This window comes from Puntigrus tetrazona, chromosome 16, assembly GCF_018831695.1.
Source record: "Puntigrus tetrazona isolate hp1 chromosome 16, ASM1883169v1, whole genome shotgun sequence".
In the NCBI taxonomy this organism is placed as follows: domain Eukaryota; kingdom Metazoa; phylum Chordata; class Actinopteri; order Cypriniformes; family Cyprinidae; genus Puntigrus; species Puntigrus tetrazona.
In genome coordinates, this window is record NC_056714.1 from 27445445 (window position 1) to 27465444 (window position 20000).

The 20000-nt window shown below is 36.2% G+C and overlaps 2 protein-coding genes across 7 annotated transcripts in view; both read left to right on the forward strand.

The window, feature by feature from the left end:
- The window catches only part of kif13a (kinesin family member 13A), a 54976-nt gene extending 37368 nt beyond the window's left edge, over positions 1–17608 (forward strand). For 2 of the 6 annotated variants that reach the window (XM_043260377.1, XM_043260381.1), the window contains 20 exons: positions 659–823; positions 1557–1730; positions 2603–2754; positions 3428–3560; positions 3645–3791; positions 4706–4741; positions 6049–6148; positions 6221–6347; positions 6917–6972; positions 7603–7727; positions 8701–8877; positions 9494–9586; positions 9663–9815; positions 11083–11160; positions 11235–11285; positions 11361–11466; positions 11762–11913; positions 13153–13299; positions 14793–15972; positions 16060–17608. In XM_043260377.1, coding sequence (XP_043116312.1) covers positions 659–823; positions 1557–1730; positions 2603–2754; positions 3428–3560; positions 3645–3791; positions 4706–4741; positions 6049–6148; positions 6221–6347; positions 6917–6972; positions 7603–7727; positions 8701–8877; positions 9494–9586; positions 9663–9815; positions 11083–11160; positions 11235–11285; positions 11361–11466; positions 11762–11913; positions 13153–13299; positions 14793–15972; positions 16060–16193 — 3486 coding nt within the window. In that variant the 3' untranslated portion in view covers positions 16194–17608. The remainder of the gene's footprint in view (positions 1–658; positions 824–1556; positions 1731–2602; positions 2755–3427; positions 3561–3644; positions 3792–4705; positions 4742–6048; positions 6149–6220; positions 6348–6916; positions 6973–7602; positions 7728–8700; positions 8878–9493; positions 9587–9662; positions 9816–11082; positions 11161–11234; positions 11286–11360; positions 11467–11761; positions 11914–13152; positions 13300–14792; positions 15973–16059) is intronic. The other 4 variants (XM_043260378.1, XM_043260379.1, XM_043260380.1 and 1 more) reach the window with 4 other exon arrangements.
- A 1022-nt stretch (positions 17609–18630) lies between these two features.
- Positions 18631–20000, forward strand: part of rbm24b (RNA binding motif protein 24b) — an 8651-nt gene continuing 7281 nt past the window's right edge. Inside the window, exons 1-3 of the mRNA XM_043260384.1 lie at positions 18631–18904; positions 19614–19737; positions 19826–19880. Of these exons, the coding sequence (XP_043116319.1) occupies positions 18737–18904; positions 19614–19737; positions 19826–19880 (347 nt within the window). The 5' untranslated portion in view covers positions 18631–18736. The remainder of the gene's footprint in view (positions 18905–19613; positions 19738–19825; positions 19881–20000) is intronic.

A 20000-nucleotide genomic window follows, 5' to 3' on the forward strand; every position in this document is an offset into this window, starting at 1 on the left:
TAGAAATTAAAATAATTTAAAAAGGAAAGTAAAAAATGTGCTCCCCACTTTTACAAGCTGTTTAAAGCTAATGGAAACCAGCGAAACATATTATCGGTATCGGCGTTATCGTGTTCTTACACATTGATTAACCGGTAGGAACATTTCCTTACTGTCTCAACCTTAGCAAAGGAAAGTAAAAAAATGTGCTTTCCATTTTTACAAGCTGTTTAAAGCCGAAGAAAACCAGGAAAATATATTATCGGTATCTGCGTTATCGGTGTTCTTACACATCAATTAACTGGTAGGGACATTTCCTTACTGTTTCAACCCTAGCGAAGGAAATTAAAAAGTGTGCTTTCTACTTTTACAAGCTGTTTAAAGCCGAACAAAACCAGGAAAATATATTATCGGTATCGGCGTTATCGGTGTTGTTACACATTTATTAACCGGTAGGGACATTTCCTTACTGTCTCAACCTTAGCGAAGGAAAGTAAAAAATGTGCTTTCCACTTTTACAAGCTGTTTAAAGCCGAAGAAAACCAGGAAAATATATTATCGTATCGGCATTATCGGTGTTCTTACACATTGATTAACCAGTAGGGACCGTCTCAACCCTAGCGAATAATTAAATTCTTGTTTGGTGTGAACTCAGCTTTGTGTCTCTCACCGCTGGCAGGTGGCTGGTCGTCTGCGGGTGGAGCTGCTTCGCGTGAGCGGCGTCGTTCCCGAGCGTTTGGCCGGAGGAGACGATTCCTCTGAGAACTCCAGCGAAAGCAGCGGGTACGAGGTCATGGACAACAACGGAGAGATCGTCCACATGGCCAGAAAACTCACCTGCAGGGTAAAACGCTCACTGATCACATCTGAGAACAACAACTTACACAAAACACTGTAATCAACTTTTGACATGCTGTTCTTCAATAAACAGGATGCCTCCTAGCGTCAAAATAAAAGCTTTATGGTTTATGGCCATGAATATTGGTACCGTAATTTCATAACTGTACTGTAAAATAAAATTATTAGTGTTGTTATTAATTTTAAATACATTTTTACAGCTAAATATGTTAAAAAAGGATAGTAACATGTATTTGATAGATATGTGTAATTAATAATAATTTGTAATTTATATCTATATAATATCTATATTTACACACACACGTATTTCTAGATGTTTTATATATATATATATATATATATATATATATATATATATATATATATATATATATATATATATATATATATTTTTAAGTTAATTTATGCAGTCCTACAAACAAACATTATTATATATTTATTAATCATGTCTTTATGACAAATTTGAACACTTGTTTTTTGTTTTTTTTGCACATTGATAATGCAGATCATCCTGACTTAAACGTCGCCATGCAAAGCATCGGTTACTCGGGTTATCACTGACGTTACTCTGTGTAGCAATGAATTTATGAATTATGATTATGAACTTTTAATGAAAAAAATGACTTTTGCATATACAATTTTTTTGATCATATTTGAATTGAAACTGAAAAAATCCGATCTGCATTAGTTTGAGTAGTATGTGTTGTCTCTCGTGTCAGGTTCGGATCAGAGAGGCGTCCGGTCTTCCTCTCAACCTCTCTAACTTCGTCTTCTGTCAGTACTCTTTCTGGGAGCAATCTGAGCCCGCTGTGGCTCCGCCCGTCGTCAGCCCGGACACGCCCTCCTCTCAGACGGCCGACGCCCACTTCACTGTGCGCTTTGACCACTGCAGGGTAAAAACATTCACTAAAACACTTGTATTGTTTTAGTATCAGTGAGATACTTTGCTTTTTGAAGTTTTGATGTAATATTTAATAATATATTTATGTAAAGTAAACATTTTTAATGCTATTAGCTTCAAAGAATGACAATAACCCTAGTGGAACATAAGCAGTGCTTCCAATACTTTGTGTAGTATTGTTGATTTTTATTGTTGATTTTTATTTACAAATGTTTTAATAATATGTATTTTTATTTTATTGTTATTTTATTACTGCTGCTATTATTATTTCCTATTTATTAAATTTTTTTATGAATTAATTTTATTTATTAATTTATATAATTTATGTCATTATTTACTATATATCTGTTTACTAGTGCTCCTAGATTGAAACTGAGCTGAAATGTTTTGTTATTTCTTATTTGCTTTTCTTATTTTAAATAAATATGAATAATAGTATAATAAATAATAATGTTTTTATCAAACATCACAAGGGAAGATAACTGCTGGTGTTATTTGTTTAAGATAATATGTGACCCCGGAGCACAAAACCAGTCATAAGGGACAAATGGAAATGTATGCATGATCTGAAAAGCTGAATAAATAATCTTTCCACTGTTGTCTGATTTGTTAGGATAGGACAATATTTGTCAGAGATACAGCTATTTGAAAATACATATTGAGAAAATCACTTTTAAAGTAGTTTAGATGAAGATTTCAGCAACGCAGTAGGAAATATCTAAATATTAAAGTATTAAATATCTTCATGGAACATGATCTGTACTTGATGTTTTGTAACATTGCTTTATGTCCGTGCTCCAGGCTCACGTTTTGCATGCAGCAATGGTGTTAAATGCTGAATAAATCCCTCTGCGGTGGTTGCAGGATTTTGTGGTGCACGTGACGGAGGAGTTTCTGGAGTTCATCTCAGACGGGGCCCTGGCCATCGAGGTCTGGGGTCACCGCTACGCCGGGAACGGCCGGTCGGTGCGGGAGCTGGACGCCCTGCAGGCCAAGAGACGGACGCTCAGAGACAGGTCTGGCATACGTGTGTAGAAATGAATCCAAAAGAAAAGTTATTGTTTACATTATATGTATTATATATATATATGTGCATGCACTGTGCATATATAAATACACACACATACAGTATATATTTTGAAAATATTTATATATTTATATTCTAACACTTTTTAAAAATATAAACAACATTTTTCCTTAAGTGTATACATGCGTGTGTTTGTATTATATTCACAGTACACACATATAATGTGTATAAAACGTTTATTTTTGATGGGAAGAAATAATTGACAGCACTAATTATTACTATATAAAAAAAATTGGTTATTGGTATAATTTTTCTAATTTAATTATTAATATTGTCTTTATGCACACACGATTCTCATATGTATTTATCTATTTATTTATATATTAACCCAGATTTATATTTAATTAAAATATTTATTGCAAGCCAGTTTTCTTGAGTAAAAATAATAATAACAATACTTATTATTATTGTTGTTATTATAATGTTGTTTTATTACAATATGTTCAAAATACAATTATTGTCAAAATGATAATAATTACTTTATTTTACAGTGCCATCAAACATTTGTGGCTTTAGTCATAAGCCTGGCGTATTGTTGTGCGTTGTGGTGTATTGTTAGTCTCACGTGTGTGTGTGTGTGTGTGTGTGTGTGTGTGTGACAGGTGGAGCGAGGTGTCGCGTCAGATCGAGGTCTGGGTCTCTATACAGGAGCTGAATGAGCAGGGCGAGTATTCTTCTGTAGAGCTTCATCCCAGCAGAGACGTCAGCACCGGAGGAGTGTTTCAGCTGCGTCAGGTGCCTCTGCAGTCTGCGTTCATTACGATGAGAGGCGCTGATCGCCAGGAGCGTGAACAAACGTGTGTGTGTGTGTGTGTTCAGGGTCACTCGCGGAGGCTGCAGGTGTGTGTTCGGCCGGTCCAGCACTCGGGGACACTGCCTCTGCTGGTGGAGGCCGTCCTCTCCGTCTCCATTGGCTGTGTTTCCGCTCGCTCCATCAAACTACAGAGACCTCTGGACAGTTATCAGGTCAGTGCGACCGACACACACACACACACACACACACACACACAGAGCATCTAGACCATAAGAAACTTAGCGATTGTTACAAAAAACACTGACTAAAGTCAAATAAAATATAAAAAACACAGTTATTTTGTTTCAGCTAGCTGCCAATGCAATATCTGTCATTATAGTTCAAGTGAAGGTACTAAAATAAGTAGAAGAAAATGTAAAAACTATTGATAAAATGATAAATTACACAAATGATGAAACACACAACAAACTAAAAACGTAAATTACAAAATATAAAAATAAATTACAAATGTTATCGAGAACTATAATCGGCAGCATCCTTCACTAAAAGAAAAGCTGGACTCGTTAAAGTTATTTTCACTTTAATGTTATTTTTTAGAGAAGTTATTTTTGTTTTCGTCCTTTATTATTTTTACAGAAGTGCGGCAAAGAAAATGTTAGACTTCGGTTTCGGTTTTTACTGTCATCACAGAAGCACAACTGAGTTCAAATATTAGATTTAGGAAGTTTTCTTTTTGTTATTATTCTTACGTAGTTAAAATAAAAATAGCAATGCGAAGCAAGAGAGAGCGGAGGAAAGATGAAGAAGTGAAAGAAGAATATAGAAAAGTGACGTTGAAATTTTATTAACATCAATGATCGAGGTATAAGTAATATATGAATTTAAATATATATATGTTTATTTAATTGAAAGTAGATAACGTGTTTTTATATTACAGTATTTTTTTATTTTTGTAATAATGTTTAGTGGTGTTTTTGTTTTCAAAATCGGTCGAGTTATCGGTTATCGGTTATCGGTTATCGGTTATCAGTTATCGGTTAGCGGTTATCGTTATCGGTGTGGTCCGACTTCGTTATCGGTTGTGTGTGAGCGGATCTGAGTGTGTGACCGGCTCTATTCTCTCCAGCAGAGGGAGGAAGACGCCGATATGGATAGTTATCAGGTACTCTGACTTCTGCTGATCATGTGCTTCGGACAGGAGCGTGATGAAATTAAGAGCATAAGCGTCCATTAATGAGGCTGCTGTTATAATCCCGCTCTAACACACGCTCACGTGATCGGTGCATGGCTGCATGATTCTGCATGTTTAGATGGAGCTACAGTACGAGCGCTTCATCTGTCTGAGAAACGCCACACTGGGTTTAATCATTCACCTGTGTGTTTATTCTTATTATCACCTGACGCCGTGTCTGCACTGGATTACACTGAAATCGTCGTAGCGCAAAATAAAATGCGTGCCAGAGATGATTTAAATCAGGCCAGAAAGCAGGACAACGATTTCGACTGAATGCTCAGACGTTTGTGAAATACATGTAAAATAATAATATATTCAGAGGCTGCTGTAAAGGTACTTTTCAAGTGTCTGTACTTTTATCACTCAAAAGCGTAATGTTTTTGCTTCGCTACGGTTCGTGTTAAATATACTCTACTACTTAATTAAAATTCTCTGATGAACTACAGACACTTTTAATGAAATGTACGTAAAAGTAACAATACTTCGTTACTGTCCACTTCTGAGCATAATTATATACACAAAAACAGTAGAATTTTTACAAATAAATTCAACCTTAAACAAGGTTGTTTTATTTATTATTTTTTAAGCCAAACATATTATGTATTTTCTTTTAATTACTGTAATAATAATTAAATTAACTTGTTTAATTATTATTATTTAAATAGATTTATTATTATTATTATTATTTAAACAGATTATCACATTTTTAATAATTTATGTATATATATATATATATATATATATATATATATATATATATATATATATATATATATATATACACACACACACATATATATATATATATATATATATATATATATATAATGTATGTAAAATGTAAAAATAAATCATTTTATATGTGTATAGTTTTTTCATTAATATGTATAATGATGATGATAATAATAATATAAATTATTTTTTTATTTAATGTTGTATATTTTGTAGCCTTTTGATGATATTCAATATATTTATCAGTATTTATCTATAATTTAAAATACCAATAGTTCATATTGGTCCATCTGATGATATTCAATATATATCTAAGATTTTATATAATTAAGCGTAAAAATAAAAGTATATGAAGCGGCATTGTTATGTTGTAGACACGGTGTGAGACGGACACGCTGTATGAGATTCCTTTCCACTCGCTTTGGGTTTTTGGTGTGTTTTGTGTCCCCTAATGACCCGCTGACGGTGTGTGTGTGTGTGTGTGTGTGTGTGTGTGTGTGCAGGAGGAGGATCTGAACTGTGTCCGGGAGCGCTGGTCCGAGGCCCTCATCAAGCGCAGGGAGTACCTGGAGGAGCAGATCAAGAAGATCATCAATAAGTCAGGTGGGTGTCTGAAGCGTGTTTCGGCGCTGATCTCACGCAGACGCTGCCGAGGTAACGGCCTGTGATTTACAGAGAAGTCCGAGGAGGACGTGGAGCGAGAGGCTCGTCTCGTGGAGCAGTGGGTCGGTCTGACCGAGGAGAGGAACGCCGTGCTGGTTCCGGCCCCTGGCAGCGGGATCCCGGGGGCCCCGGCACACTGGTGAGACGAATGACTTGCTACTTTCGTTCTTACATTGAAATACAAATAATTGCCTTTTCTTTTCTGAGCTTACGTTATGAAATTCCCATTAGATTCACGTCAACGCGGTCATTATTTACGTAGCTAAAAATATTAAAGTGAAAAATATAAGTAAAAAATACTTTCTCACTTTATTTTAAAAATCGTTTATTTTTGGTAAAAATAAAAATGCATTTAAAATAAAACAATGGTAAAAAAAGTTACATTATGAAAGAAATATAATATTAACTTCTGCAACTCATATTTTAGTTAATTATTAAGACGTTCTCATTATTCGCATTAGTTTCACTTCACGGTAATAGTCCTTTATTTTAGTAAAAGTAAAAATGTTGCAATAAATGAACAAAAATGAAATATTAAACGTAATATATTGATGTTTTCTGGTACGTTTGTAGTATTAAGAGCTATTTAGCCAAATTTAGCCATTACTGTAATAGTGTAATATATATGTTAAACAAAATATAGAAATACAAAAATAATACAAATATCAGGTCAAACGTGAACGTCTGCTCTGTTTGTTGTTGCTCAAGGGATCCCCCTGCTGGCATGGAGGCTCATATTCCTGTGCTGTTCCTCGATCTAAACGGTGAGATATATTCATCTTTCAAAGCGTTTCGTCTGAATCAGAATGATCTGGATTTAGTGTCCAGGGTCAGGTAACCCATCTTAAGTTCGTGCCGGATTTGATCGCCCTGGTCCAGATTTCACCGGAGCTCTACGGAGCCCCTGAAGGGACATGTTAATGGGAAAACAAATCAGATGTGGGGGAAGAAAGATGCTGATATTTTGCATTCTGCTTTTCCATTGCATCTACACCAATAACTGCTTCTGACCGCTCCGTCTCTGCTGAATGTGTTGATCGATTAAAAAACGGCTTTAAATTCAATCTAATGTATTTGTTTGTTATTCACAGCTGTTATATCACATGTTAAAATGTTGTCTTTTTGGACCATTTGTAAAAGTTGTCAACTGAAATCCGATCAGAATCACAATAATCCAGTGTTTCTGGATCAAAAGCATCCTATTGTTACGAAAATGTTTTGAATAATATAACTGAGGTTGGATTTTGTGATCCACTCCGAGTTCAGATTAATTTTTTTCCTTCAAACACACCGTTTTCAGCTTTTGGTCCGATCAAACGGGCAAAATCTGATCAGATTGCTTCAGTTGAAGGGCTCAGATGAGTAACGTAGGCTGGTTTTATTTATTTGTGCAGCTGATAACCTGACGGTGAACGATCAGCTGACCGGTCCTCACGCCGCCGGAGTCAACTCAATCCTTCCCAAAGAGCACGGGAGCCCGTTCTTCTACCTGCCCATCATCAGACACAGCCACGATGAGGTGACCGGCGTCATACGAAACAACCAGCGCTGTCAAACCATATATATATATATAAATATGCATGCATACAGCAAATAAGATACTAGAGCAAATAAATGAATAAGAATAAAAAATATTTACAATATAGAAATATTTAATATTTATCATTCTAATAATAATTCTTACATACATGCATATGTGCGTTTGTGTTTATATATATATATATATATATATATATATATATATATATATATATATATATATATATATATATATATACACAGTGTGCACATTTACTACATTAACAAAAACTGTAAAAAAAAAAAAAAGCCTTGAGAGGTTTACAGGTTAGGATTTCTCATTCGAAAATGACTTGATGTTTATTAAAACAATTAAGTTTTTGTTTATGTGTATGTTCTGTGTCTATGTATTATGTATATATAATTGCACATACTGTATATAGTTATTTAAATATTTACCTTATATAATATTTATATTCATGCAATTGATATTAAAAAATTGTTTTTAACAACACAAAACATTTTTCTAATAATTCATCGCCCAGAGTCAATTATATATATATATATATATATATATATATATATATATATATATATATATAGATACGTATATATATATATATATATATATATATATATATATATATATATATATATATATATATATATATATATATATATATATATATATATATATATATAGATAGATAGATATAGATATATATGTGTGACTTTGGAAATTTTAGAGAAATGTTTAATAAATGAATCACACTGTACCTGAAGGCATTCGATTTTAGCTGACTAAATTGAGTCGAATAAAATCACATGATATTTAGTTGAGTAAAACTACATCTAGACTACTAGACAATTCATATGACTAAAACTAGATATTAGCATCTCAGTCCAAAGGCTGTGTGACTGAGACTAAATGTGAGAGTAAACGGACACTGATGTAGTTGATTTCTCTCTCTCAGGTGTCAGCTGTGTGTTCCTGGGACTCCTCCATCCACGACTCCATGCATCTGAACCGGATCACGGGGCCCAGCGAGAGGATCTACCTGATCGTGAAGGCCACGGTTCAGCTCAGTCACCCGGCGTCCGTGGAGCTGGTGCTGCGCAAGAGGATCGCCGTCAACATCTACAACAAACAGGTCTGAAACACGCGTCCTGAAACAGCGCTGCTCTTCACATCCTCCCTAAATAGATTCCCCTCCTCTCGGTAGACGTTATCATTCAAGAGGTTTTCAACAGCACAGTAAAGACGTCTCTTCTGCTCAGTTTGTCCAAAGGACAGAAAAAAAGATGCAAAGCTGAATTGTTAGCATTACTCCAGTCACATGATCCTTCAGAAATCGTTTTGCTGCTCAAAAAACCGCTGAACTACCTGAAACAGATATCTTCTGTAACGTTATAAATGTCTTTATCATCAATTTAAAGCATCCTTCGCTAAATGGATCTTTCTGTCGATGAATGAATCCTGAAACTATTTACTCAACTGTTAAATATTGAAAATAAGAATAATAATAAATGTTTCTGAAGCAGCATATTAGCATATTCTGAATAAATATAAATATGCACTATGTACGGCACAGCTATATGTAGTTAAAATGACAATAAAAAACACAGGAATGAATTTGACTTTATCGTATATTTAAATAGAAATGATTTATTTCAAATAGCAATAATATTTCACATTGCTACTGCTCTATTTTGAGTGTAAGTGTAATTTTTTTAGTTTAATGTAAATGCGTGACTGATGTCTCACAGAGTTTTACTCAGAGCCTGAAGAGACGGATGTCTTTGAAGAACATTCTGTACTCCTGCGGAGTGACGTATGAGATCGTGTCCAACATACCGAAGGTAACGTCACGCGGTTTCCGCTCCGCGACCGTCTTTCCGAGCGCCCCGATCACACACCTGCCGTCTTCCTGAACAGGCGTCCGAGGAGCCGGAGGAGCGCGAGACCCTGGCCTTGATGGCGGCTCGAGGAGAGAGCGAGGAGACGCTCGATGGAGAGACGTACATAGAGAAATACACCAGAGGGGTGCTGGAGGTGGACAATATTCTGTGTCTGGAGAGACTGCGGCAGGTTCGGATTCACGAAAAGCAACACAATGCATTTCGTAAAGTTCGGGAGATTTTTGTTATAATTGATACCGATTGTTTACGAGTTTTAGTACATGAAAACCAATATGCAAAAGCAGTATTTATTATTTGACCTCTGTCTGCTGTTTCTGTTCCAGTGTTTAGTAGAGATTGAATGATATCGATTTTTTTATAACCGATACTCATACATTATTTGCATGTTTGTTCTGATAAACGGTGTTTATTTATTGTTCTGCTTCTTTTTTCTGTTTCTGCTGAATCGTTCAGTGGAAATCAACTAATATAGATGTTTTTTAATAACCGATACTGATACCGATTATTTGCATGTTTATGTTATAAAAACCGATATTCAGAACCATTGTTTCATTTCTATCTTCTTAAGTGTTTATTAGAGATTGACTGATACAGATGTTTATTTAACCGATACTGATGCAGATTATTTGCATGTTTATGTGTTGAAAACCAATAGCAGAACCAGTACGTATTTATTTTTTTACTTCTGTCTTCTGTCTCTGCTGGCGTATTTTAGAGGGTTTTTTTTATAACCAATACCGATTATTTAAATGTTTATGTCACCGATAACCAATATGCGCAACCAGTATTAAGTTATTGTTTCACTCCTATCTTCTGCTTCTGCTAGAGTGTTTAATAGACAGACCAACTTTTTTTTTTTACAACCAATGCCGATAAAGGTTATTTGCATGTTTATGAGTCTAATAAGCTGAATTTTGTTAATTATTCTAATTATATTTAATTATTCAATTTAATATTACTTCTGCTGTGTTTAGTAGAAATAAGACTGACTTTTTTGCTTTGTTTATGTTTATAAAATCAATATTTATTTATTGTTTTACTTCTATCTGTTGATTCTGCTGGAATGATTAGTAGAGATCGACCGATACTGTTTTTTAATAACTGACACGGATACAGATAATTAGCAGGTTTATGTTCCTAATAACTAATATGCAGAACCAATATGTATGTGTTTACTTCTGTCTGCTGTTTCTCCTGGACTGTTTAGTATAGATTGACCGATACAGTTTATTTTTGTAACCGATAACGATTACTTTACCCAAAGAAAATATCACCTTAAATATCAAAACGATTAAATAATGACGCCATTTATTGATGGATCCAATATTACAAAACCAATAACCAGTCATTAAAAATGGCTAAATATTCTGAAAAATCTCAGTTAAACCGATAATCGGTTAATCACACATTTAGTGTGTTTTTGTTTGTTGATTCAGGCCGTGGCGGTGAAGGAAGCTCTCTCCGCTAAAGGCAGACACATACGGCGCAGTCTCAGCACGCCAAACGTCCAGCACGTAAGACCAGATCTACTGTTTACAGAAACAAAATAGCATGCGTTGTGTAACAGTTCTGTCATATATTTGTTTAGAGCTCTTGTTGTAAATCGGACGGGACCGGATGCGAGGATGACGACGTGAAGGTTAGTGATCACTTACTATAGACAGCGCGTTTGTCGTGAATTTTATTCGTCTGAGCGTTGACTTTATTTCCACAGGCTCACTGCGACGGTAACACAGATGTCACCGAATCCAACGTAAACGAAGCTTCTCTCAACAGTCCCCTGTCAAAAGACACGCCTGTCAAAAACAAAGAGAATCACGGTAAATTGTGAACCTGATGATTTGAAAGACACTTCTGATTTCATTAGCAGTGATAATGATTATTGCTAAACAATTTAAACACCTAAGCAATTTATTTTCATCCACCTTGACCTTTTTCTTTTATAGTGCATTTAAGCATGTATTATTAGTCGTTGTTAATGATCGTTCTTAAATGCTATTTCATAAATATATATGTATTTTTAAGAGTGCTATTCTCAATTTCTACATTTCTCACGTTTCTATTTAGTGCATTTAGACACTCATATGCTTAATTTCATGCAAACGTTCTCCTCAGGATCGGTTCCAGAGAGTCCAACGTTCTTCAACTCCAGTCCCTTTAAAGTTCTGTCTCCTCCGCCGCCCAAGTTCCTCAAATCTCTTTTGCCTGTGAAGGAGGAGAACAAAGTCAAGCGTTCTCTGGAGTCTCGACCTCTTCTCGGACAGGAGGTGACACACACACACACACACACACACACACACGCACACACACACACTCAATGCTCCATTCCCATCATGTGTTTCATTCTCATGCACCATTCATGTCGTGTTTCCAGCTCCACATTCTCACATAATTTATGTTCTGACATTTATCCAGGCTCTGATGCCTGTCTTCGAGTGTTTTTAAATGTCTCTCAGCACAAAGAGAAACTGTCCTTCAGCCAGGGTCTAAAATGAACACAAAATTAATGTCCAAGTGCAAGTAAAAATCACCTACTGGTTGGTAATTTGATCCGTTTTGTGAGAAGCATCATCTGAATCTCACTAGTGACATTAATTATATTCAAGTCAAAGGCATTTAAATCAGTCAGCTAAAAAAATAGAACCACCAAAATGTAATTGGAATATTTAAAAATGTTGGTTGTTAAGTAATATTTATTGCTTTTCATTTTCTTGCTTTTATTTATTTATTTTGCTTGTGTATTCTCCTCATATTAGTTCACTTTGGACACTTTTCCCAGCATGCTTCGGTCCCTCAACCCTGTTTATTTATACAGCCACAGATTTATTTATTTCTTACAGATTTGGTAACATTGACCTGTAAATGATTTTGAACCTGTTAACAAGAAATATAATTTTAAAGAAATAGTTCACCTAAAAATGTAATTCACTTTATCTTTAAATTTGTATGTACAACTTTGATTTAATAAGTCTAACAAGTAAAATGTTTTCCTTGCACCTTATTTGATAAATAATAATACATTTGATTTTATATTTTCAGTTTTTATTTTAATATAATATTATACTTTTTAAATTTGTGTATTTGCCACATTTTTTTTATTATTATTATTATATTGAGGCTTAATAATTTTTTAGATGAGTTTAGATTTGGTTAATTTTTCTTAGAAGTTAGTAATTTATTAATAGTTTTAATGATGATAACTGACAAAAAGTATATTAAATTAAAATAAAATGAATTTAATTAGTTTAGGTTAAAGCATTAAAATTACTAACCAGATAAAAATGTAATATAACAAAATTATTTAAAAGTATTTTAATTATTTAATTTGTAGCATTGTATGTAAAAGAAGCTTTGACAAAAAATCTGATGTTAGAAAATAATATGAGGAGCGTGAAGTTTTTAGTGTGAACTGTTCCTTTAAAAGCTGAAGATCTGTGGCTGTGTGCATGTTCACTCGTCTGTGCTGCATGGCCTGTGTGAAGTGTGCTGTTGTGACCTGATTGCAGAGCATGCGCTGGTTTGCGGACTCCGGCGGCCCCTGGTCCAGACCCAGGGCTCAGAGCGAGGGCCGCTGTGACATCATCAGCAGCTCGGCCAATCACAGACAGCCCAGACTGAGCACTGATCTCACTCTCACACGGCCGCATGCTGCTGTAAGTTAATACATGCATAACCAGTCTGATGCCAGTTACCACAGGAAATAATTTTTAACATAACCATTAATTATATATATATATATATATATATATATATATATATATATATATATATATATATATATATATATATTATAATGTGGTTTTCATATTTTAATCACTGTTTACAGAGAAGTTGTTAATGTATTTGCATTAAAACTAAAACATTTATATTTATATAATATATATTAATATAATAATATATATTATATATATTATTTTTTATATATATTTTATAATTTTTTATATATATTTATATATATATATATATATATATATATATATATATATATATATATATATATATAATTTTAGAACTAATAATAAAATACACTGTAAAAAAGTTAAAAAGTCAAGAAGTTCTTTTTGTTAAGAATATATATATATATAACGTGACTTATTGGTATTAGCTTAAAAACAACGGAAAGAATTCTTTCTCAGAACCAAATCGTTCACATACAAACTAGTTCCCTGTCTGTCAGTCACTACCAGTTATGACGACAGACTGGGGACTTACTTGGAGCCCAGATTAACTCTGATTGGGAGAAAACAAATTTGGCAAGTGGTTAACTAATCCTGAGCCTCTCCCCGTCACGCGGGTAGAAATAGGCTAAAGGTGTAACCACTCATCAGATTTTTACTTCAGAGCTAGTAGTCATGAGACTGTCGGCTCCCAGGCAAAATCTAATGAGTGGTTATTAGTTAACCACTTGCCAAATTTCACTGGTGTTTTCTCTTAATCAGAGCTAATCAGGGCTCCAAGCAAGACCCGAGTCTGTCGTCACAACATAATGTCTTGGTTCCCTCCATCAGGGAACGAGGGTTATGTACATGACCGAGACATTTGAGCATTGAATTTCTGCATTGCAAACCTTTTAGACTGTTTGAGTAAAGCTTATGATGCTGCCTCATCATCCTCACATTTGCATCTCATTGCATCCCATCACCTTAATGTAAATAAGTAACTGCATGAATCCCTGAGCTTGTGTTTGACTTACCGACTGCAGCACATATCACACTGCTAGTTACAAATCAGTTAAACTCTGTTTACACATCAGATATGAACAGCGTATGGTGACAAAGCTAGATCACTACTTTTATATTTAGTAGAGTTGTCGGCACTGGAAGTCGGCACTGGAAGCTAGCCACTCTATCTCCCCTATTTTTGTGAAATAAAATTATTTTACTCCCACATATATTGTATGCATATATTATTCATTATTATCACCATGAAATCATTCATTATTAAATGAAATCATTGACCATTTTTGAAGTAATTTGTTTTTAAAAACAAAATTCTTAAAAGACATGTTGCTTCAATGCTTCCAGTGTAGACAACCTCAAACTGAAATGATAGTATAGATGAACTGTTACTTCTTAAGGGGGCGATAGAGTCCCTCCTGATCCCTGCTTTGTTGTTTATTCCCTGCCTGGCCATGGATAATTTTCAGGATTCAGAGGAGGAGGATCCCGACCTAGATTCAGCCTTTACCCATACCACCGATCCAGTTCTCGGGCCTCTGGAGCTCCAAAACTTCAAGCCTTACATTCCCGAGGATTTTGCCAACTTTGAGGTGTACAACGCCAGCCTTGAGACCCAAGAGGGGGCTGTGTGTGTGCCAGTGTTAACAGGGACACCAGTTGCGGAAAAAGAAGTGTCCCGTAGTCCCACGGCTAGCACATGCACAAGCGGCTACTTCTCCCATAGTGCCTCGAATGCCACACTGTCCGACGTGCTCTTCAGTGGCAGCGATAGTTGCGACCAGCTCAGCATTAGAGAACCTTCAGAACTTCAGGAAGCACCACACGGAAGAGGGTTGCATCCTTCCAGAAGTGCCTCGGGATCCTGTCCAGCCCAGACCGTTCTAACTCAGCCTTGTTCCCGTAACTGCACCGACCGGGATTGTTCCCCTCAGCTTCCCCGCAAATGTATCCTGAGTATCAGTCAAGAATTCACAGACTTTAAGGGTGCAGATGATGGTGTAGGTGAAGAAGACCTTGGTAACATTGAATGGAAAGCGGAATCGATTCCCACAGACTTCAAGGGTGTAGATGATTGCATAGGAGAAGACCTTGGTAACATCGGATGGAAGGTGCCTTCGGACTTTAAGGGTGTAGATCATAGCATAAGAGATAACCTTGGTAACATTGGATCGAAAGAGGAATCTGTTCCCCCAGACTCTAAAGGTTTAGGTCAGGGCATAAGAGAAGATCTTGGTAACATAGGATCAAGGGCGGAATCCGTTCCCCCAAACTTTAAGGGTGTAGGTCATGGAATAAGAAACCTTGGTAGCATCGGACGGAAGGCAGACTCGATTCTCCAATCCAAGACCCAAGGCGTGGATCCCCCACCCCAGACCCATCTCCACAATGGAAAAGAGTCTCCCAGTATCCCAGTGCTTCACAGCAAGCCACAGCTGGTTGCAACTCAAGGACTTGAGTGCTTTGAGGATGCAGAACCTTTGGCAGACTCTAGTGAGGATGAGAACGGACCAGTTCCTCAGTTGCCAGATTGGATGGCCCCCGGTGAGCAAGTTTGGGTGGGCAAACAGAGTGGGACGGTGCATTACGTTGGAGGGGTAGAGTTTGCCAAAGGCATCTGGGTTGGAGTAGAGCTGGACCTTGCTGTAGGTAAGTAAACTCTTCTCTTTCTTGCTCTTTGATGCTGAATCCCAGCTCACCCCCTTAGTAACCTTAGAATATTCTTGTCTTCCGAAGGCAAGCACAACGGTACGGTCCAAGGAAGGGTGTATTTCCGATGTGCCACAGGTCATGGCGTCTTCGTGAAGCCATCCTGTTTGACTCGAGGCCCTCCGTCCATAGACACCGAACCTCAACCTGCGCTCCAGTAGGAGCAGGACAGTGACATAATAGTTGGTAGATGATCTCTTTGACACCAGCACCAGTCACCGCCTGGACAAACCAAGTGCTAACAGAATCCATCCTTCTGATTCATTAGAGATTTGTCGGTTCTCCTGATTCTATGGCAATAAACCCTACCTGTGTGTCTTGCGTTGAAATTATAGGCCTATTTCAGTATCATCTTTGAATGTCAAGAGTTGCACAGTTGCACAAACTTGTTTTATATATCATGTATAGCTGTAATACTAACATCCTTTTTGGTTACCACTTCTTATATGACTAAATGTATTAATCGAACATTGCCTAAATCTACTTTGAGTGAGTTTGAGATTGGATGCGTGTTCTAGGTAAGAATGTACTACTGTTTATGAGCTTTTTGTTTGCGTGATTATATCAGGTATTACCAAAGACATAGCCTTTCAAATCTGCTGTGCAAACTTCTCACGTAGATTACTTTGGCAGTGTATTATTTTGCTTGTGTACTTTAATATTTGTTCAACTGATTTATGCTAAGTGCCATATTTTTGGTTGGAAGGTGACAGGCTTATCAGAACTTTAAAACCATTTGATGGTATTTTGATTAGACGGCAATCCAGTTGCTCGTACTCCGTTGCATTAACTGGTTTGTTGAGTACTGTAACTGTTGAAGGACTGCCGATATTTCTATTAACAGAGCTGTCTGAACGCTTGCACTGGAGTAACTTATCCTGGATGCACATTAAGTTACGTAATGCACAGACTTTTACGCATTCTCAGATACTGATTTGACGCTTCTCAGGAGGTTGACGGCAGTGAGGTCACCTAATGCGGAGAGCACCTTGTTTTCTTTATCAGACCCTTGCCGGTAGGGTACATTTTTGCAAAACACACCGGCTATAGACAAGAAATGCCCTAAAGTACTGACACAAGCCCCGTTCATGAACGGGTTCTTTTTAGATAGTCGACTTCTAGGTTCACCCGCCTAATAATGAAGCTTTCGAGCATTTGAATCCCTGTGTGTTTGACTGTTGAGTAAGATTTTATTCGTTTGTGATACTAAAGCCAATATTAATGTTTTTTATAGGTATAAATGGGAGATGGGCAATATCGGGGGATTTGGGACATAGCCTGAATAATGCTAGTATTTTTAGTGCCATGACCAGTGCTGTTATTATTGCTCTGTTTTACCTGAAGAACTGTGGATCTCAAAAGAAATGAATACTATTGCTGTCAGTGGAGACGGTATAATGAAAACCCAAGACCTTACTTAAAAGAAAACAAAGCTGCTCTCCTTGACAAGGAGCTGTACATAAAATGTATGAACATAGTATTTACAATATTATAAAGTGTACAGAATTGTATTTATATTGTATCTCTCAGATGTTGCTACAAAGATGTTGTAGAATACAGAACGTTTACAAACGCATGTTGTGTGTGTTATTTCTCTGCATTGACATGATTCATTGTTAAGTTGGTCATTTCTATCTTTTGCTATAGTGTGTTGTAGGAAATATCAGTTTACATTTTTTTAGCTTGTGAAAATACTAGTGTTCTAATCATTTTGGCCACCATTGTATATTATGTATACTGTGTATATATATATATATATATATATATATATATATATATATATATATGTATACTGTACATAAGTACACACAAATGCATGTATATATCTTAAGAAAAATGTGATGTTTATTAAATGCGTTTATAACTAAAATATAACTCATATGCATGTTAATACATTTCTAAACATATACATAATATACACAGTACACACATATATAAAAATCGTTTGACAGCACTACTTTTTATCCTATCTTTTATAATGATAATGTCACTAAAAACGTAACTTTGCACAGATGCATTCAAACCATTAGTATTAGACATATAAATTAGACATATTGTGCATTATGTCCGACTGCCTAATTTCATCTCTTCAAACTCTTTTTGACCTTTGACCTACCTGATCATGAGTTACTGGGTCACTAGATCGTTGTGTTGGACTAAAGGTTGTGAACATCTGCAGTAGAAATGTGCACCAATGACCATGGAATACATCTGAAATGTATGCATTTATAAAATGCACTTCCCTAAAGAAACTGCATTGTATTCAGGGAATTAAACCCGTGGCCCAGAGTGAAGAAGCGAAACGTGGGAAAGATAAATCCAGTTTTAAGCACTCAACATGCTAGTAAAAAAAAGTATTGGCTCGAATAGCTAGCTTCAGTAAAATATTATCACACCTCAAACAAAATGCGTAAAATACTCAGCATTAAATCAACAAAATTAATCATTAGTCACATAAGCATGAGTAAGCAGTAAATGTCAACCATAGAGGGAAAGGGACAGGTTTGTAGTGTGGGCGTGTCTGAAGTGGGCGGGGCGGGGCGGCGTCGTGTGTGGGCGTGGCCTACACCCGCGTGTGAGTGAGAGACACCAAAACCATATGGCATGTTCGAGTTCGAGCTCGTTTGCTGCGCTTTATTCTGATCATCTGAGCTGTGTTACGGCGAGCCTTGAGTTCCTACTGATCTAAGCAGCAGTCGTGAGGATGCACAGCTCTCAGAAGGACACCACGTACACCAAGATCTTCGTCGGAGGTCTTCCGTACCACACCACAGACTCCAGCCTCAGGAAATACTTCGAAGTGTTCGGAGACATCGAGGAAGCTGTTGTCATTACTGACAGGCAGACTGGGAAATCCAGAGGCTATGGATTTGTAAGCTATCTTTTCCGACATGCGTGCATTTGCAGAAATTGAGTTTCAAAAATCATTTTTTTCATTGTGCATTCCAGTTAAGCGAAATAGAAAGCACATTAAATGTAAGAATGGTGTATATTTTTGAGGTTTCAAGAATAAAAGCAATCAAAATTTGGTTGAAATAACGTGCATCGTGCTTATTCTGACTTCTCCCTATTAAAACATATAAGGGGTTGTATTGTTTTAAATTAGTAAAACATCTTACTAACAAATAGACTAAACCTAGGACAGTGGCGAATTAACAAAAACACAATTAGAACCAATTAGACATAGATTGACATTTTAGTGGGTAGTTTTACTAAATGAAAGGAAAAAATGCATGACGTTTATTTTTGGCTCAAAATTGCAGTTAGTGAGTTAAATATAATATAATGACCCCGTTCGTTATTGTTTGTCGCAATCAGTCTGTAATGATTATTTTGGCGTCACATGCTTTAATGAAATACTATTACATATTTTAGTCATATTTTGCATGTTAGAGAAAGTTTGTTTACACACACACACACACACACACACACACACACACATGCATCTGTATATATAGCTATCATTTTTAGTGCATCGGTGTTCACTAAATGATAATAAATGCAATCAACTCCTTGACTGGTGGCAGAAATAAGACGTTTTTATTGCATCAGTGAAAACGCTGAATTTGTGTGGTCTGTAGGTGACGATGGCCGACCGAGCTGCAGCAGAAAGAGCCTGCAAGGACCCAAACCCCATCATAGACGGACGGAAAGCCAACGTGAACCTGGCCTACCTCGGAGCCAAGCCACGGATCATGCAGCCAGGTGCTTTCACTGCCCAAATAATGCCTTTCTGCGCTTTATTTTTGTATTATGACAATGAACAAGTGCAATAATACTGTGGTTTTCACAGGTTTCTCATTTGGTGTGCCTCAGATACATCCTACGTTTATCCAGCGGCCTTATGGGTACGTGTTGTTTGTGTAGATTCTTTAGCTCTTAAAAGAAACGGCTCGTCGCAGTGAAGATGGGGTTGCGTCAGGGTCTCAGCGAAAAAATTCATGTGGAAAAAATGAACCTAAAATGAA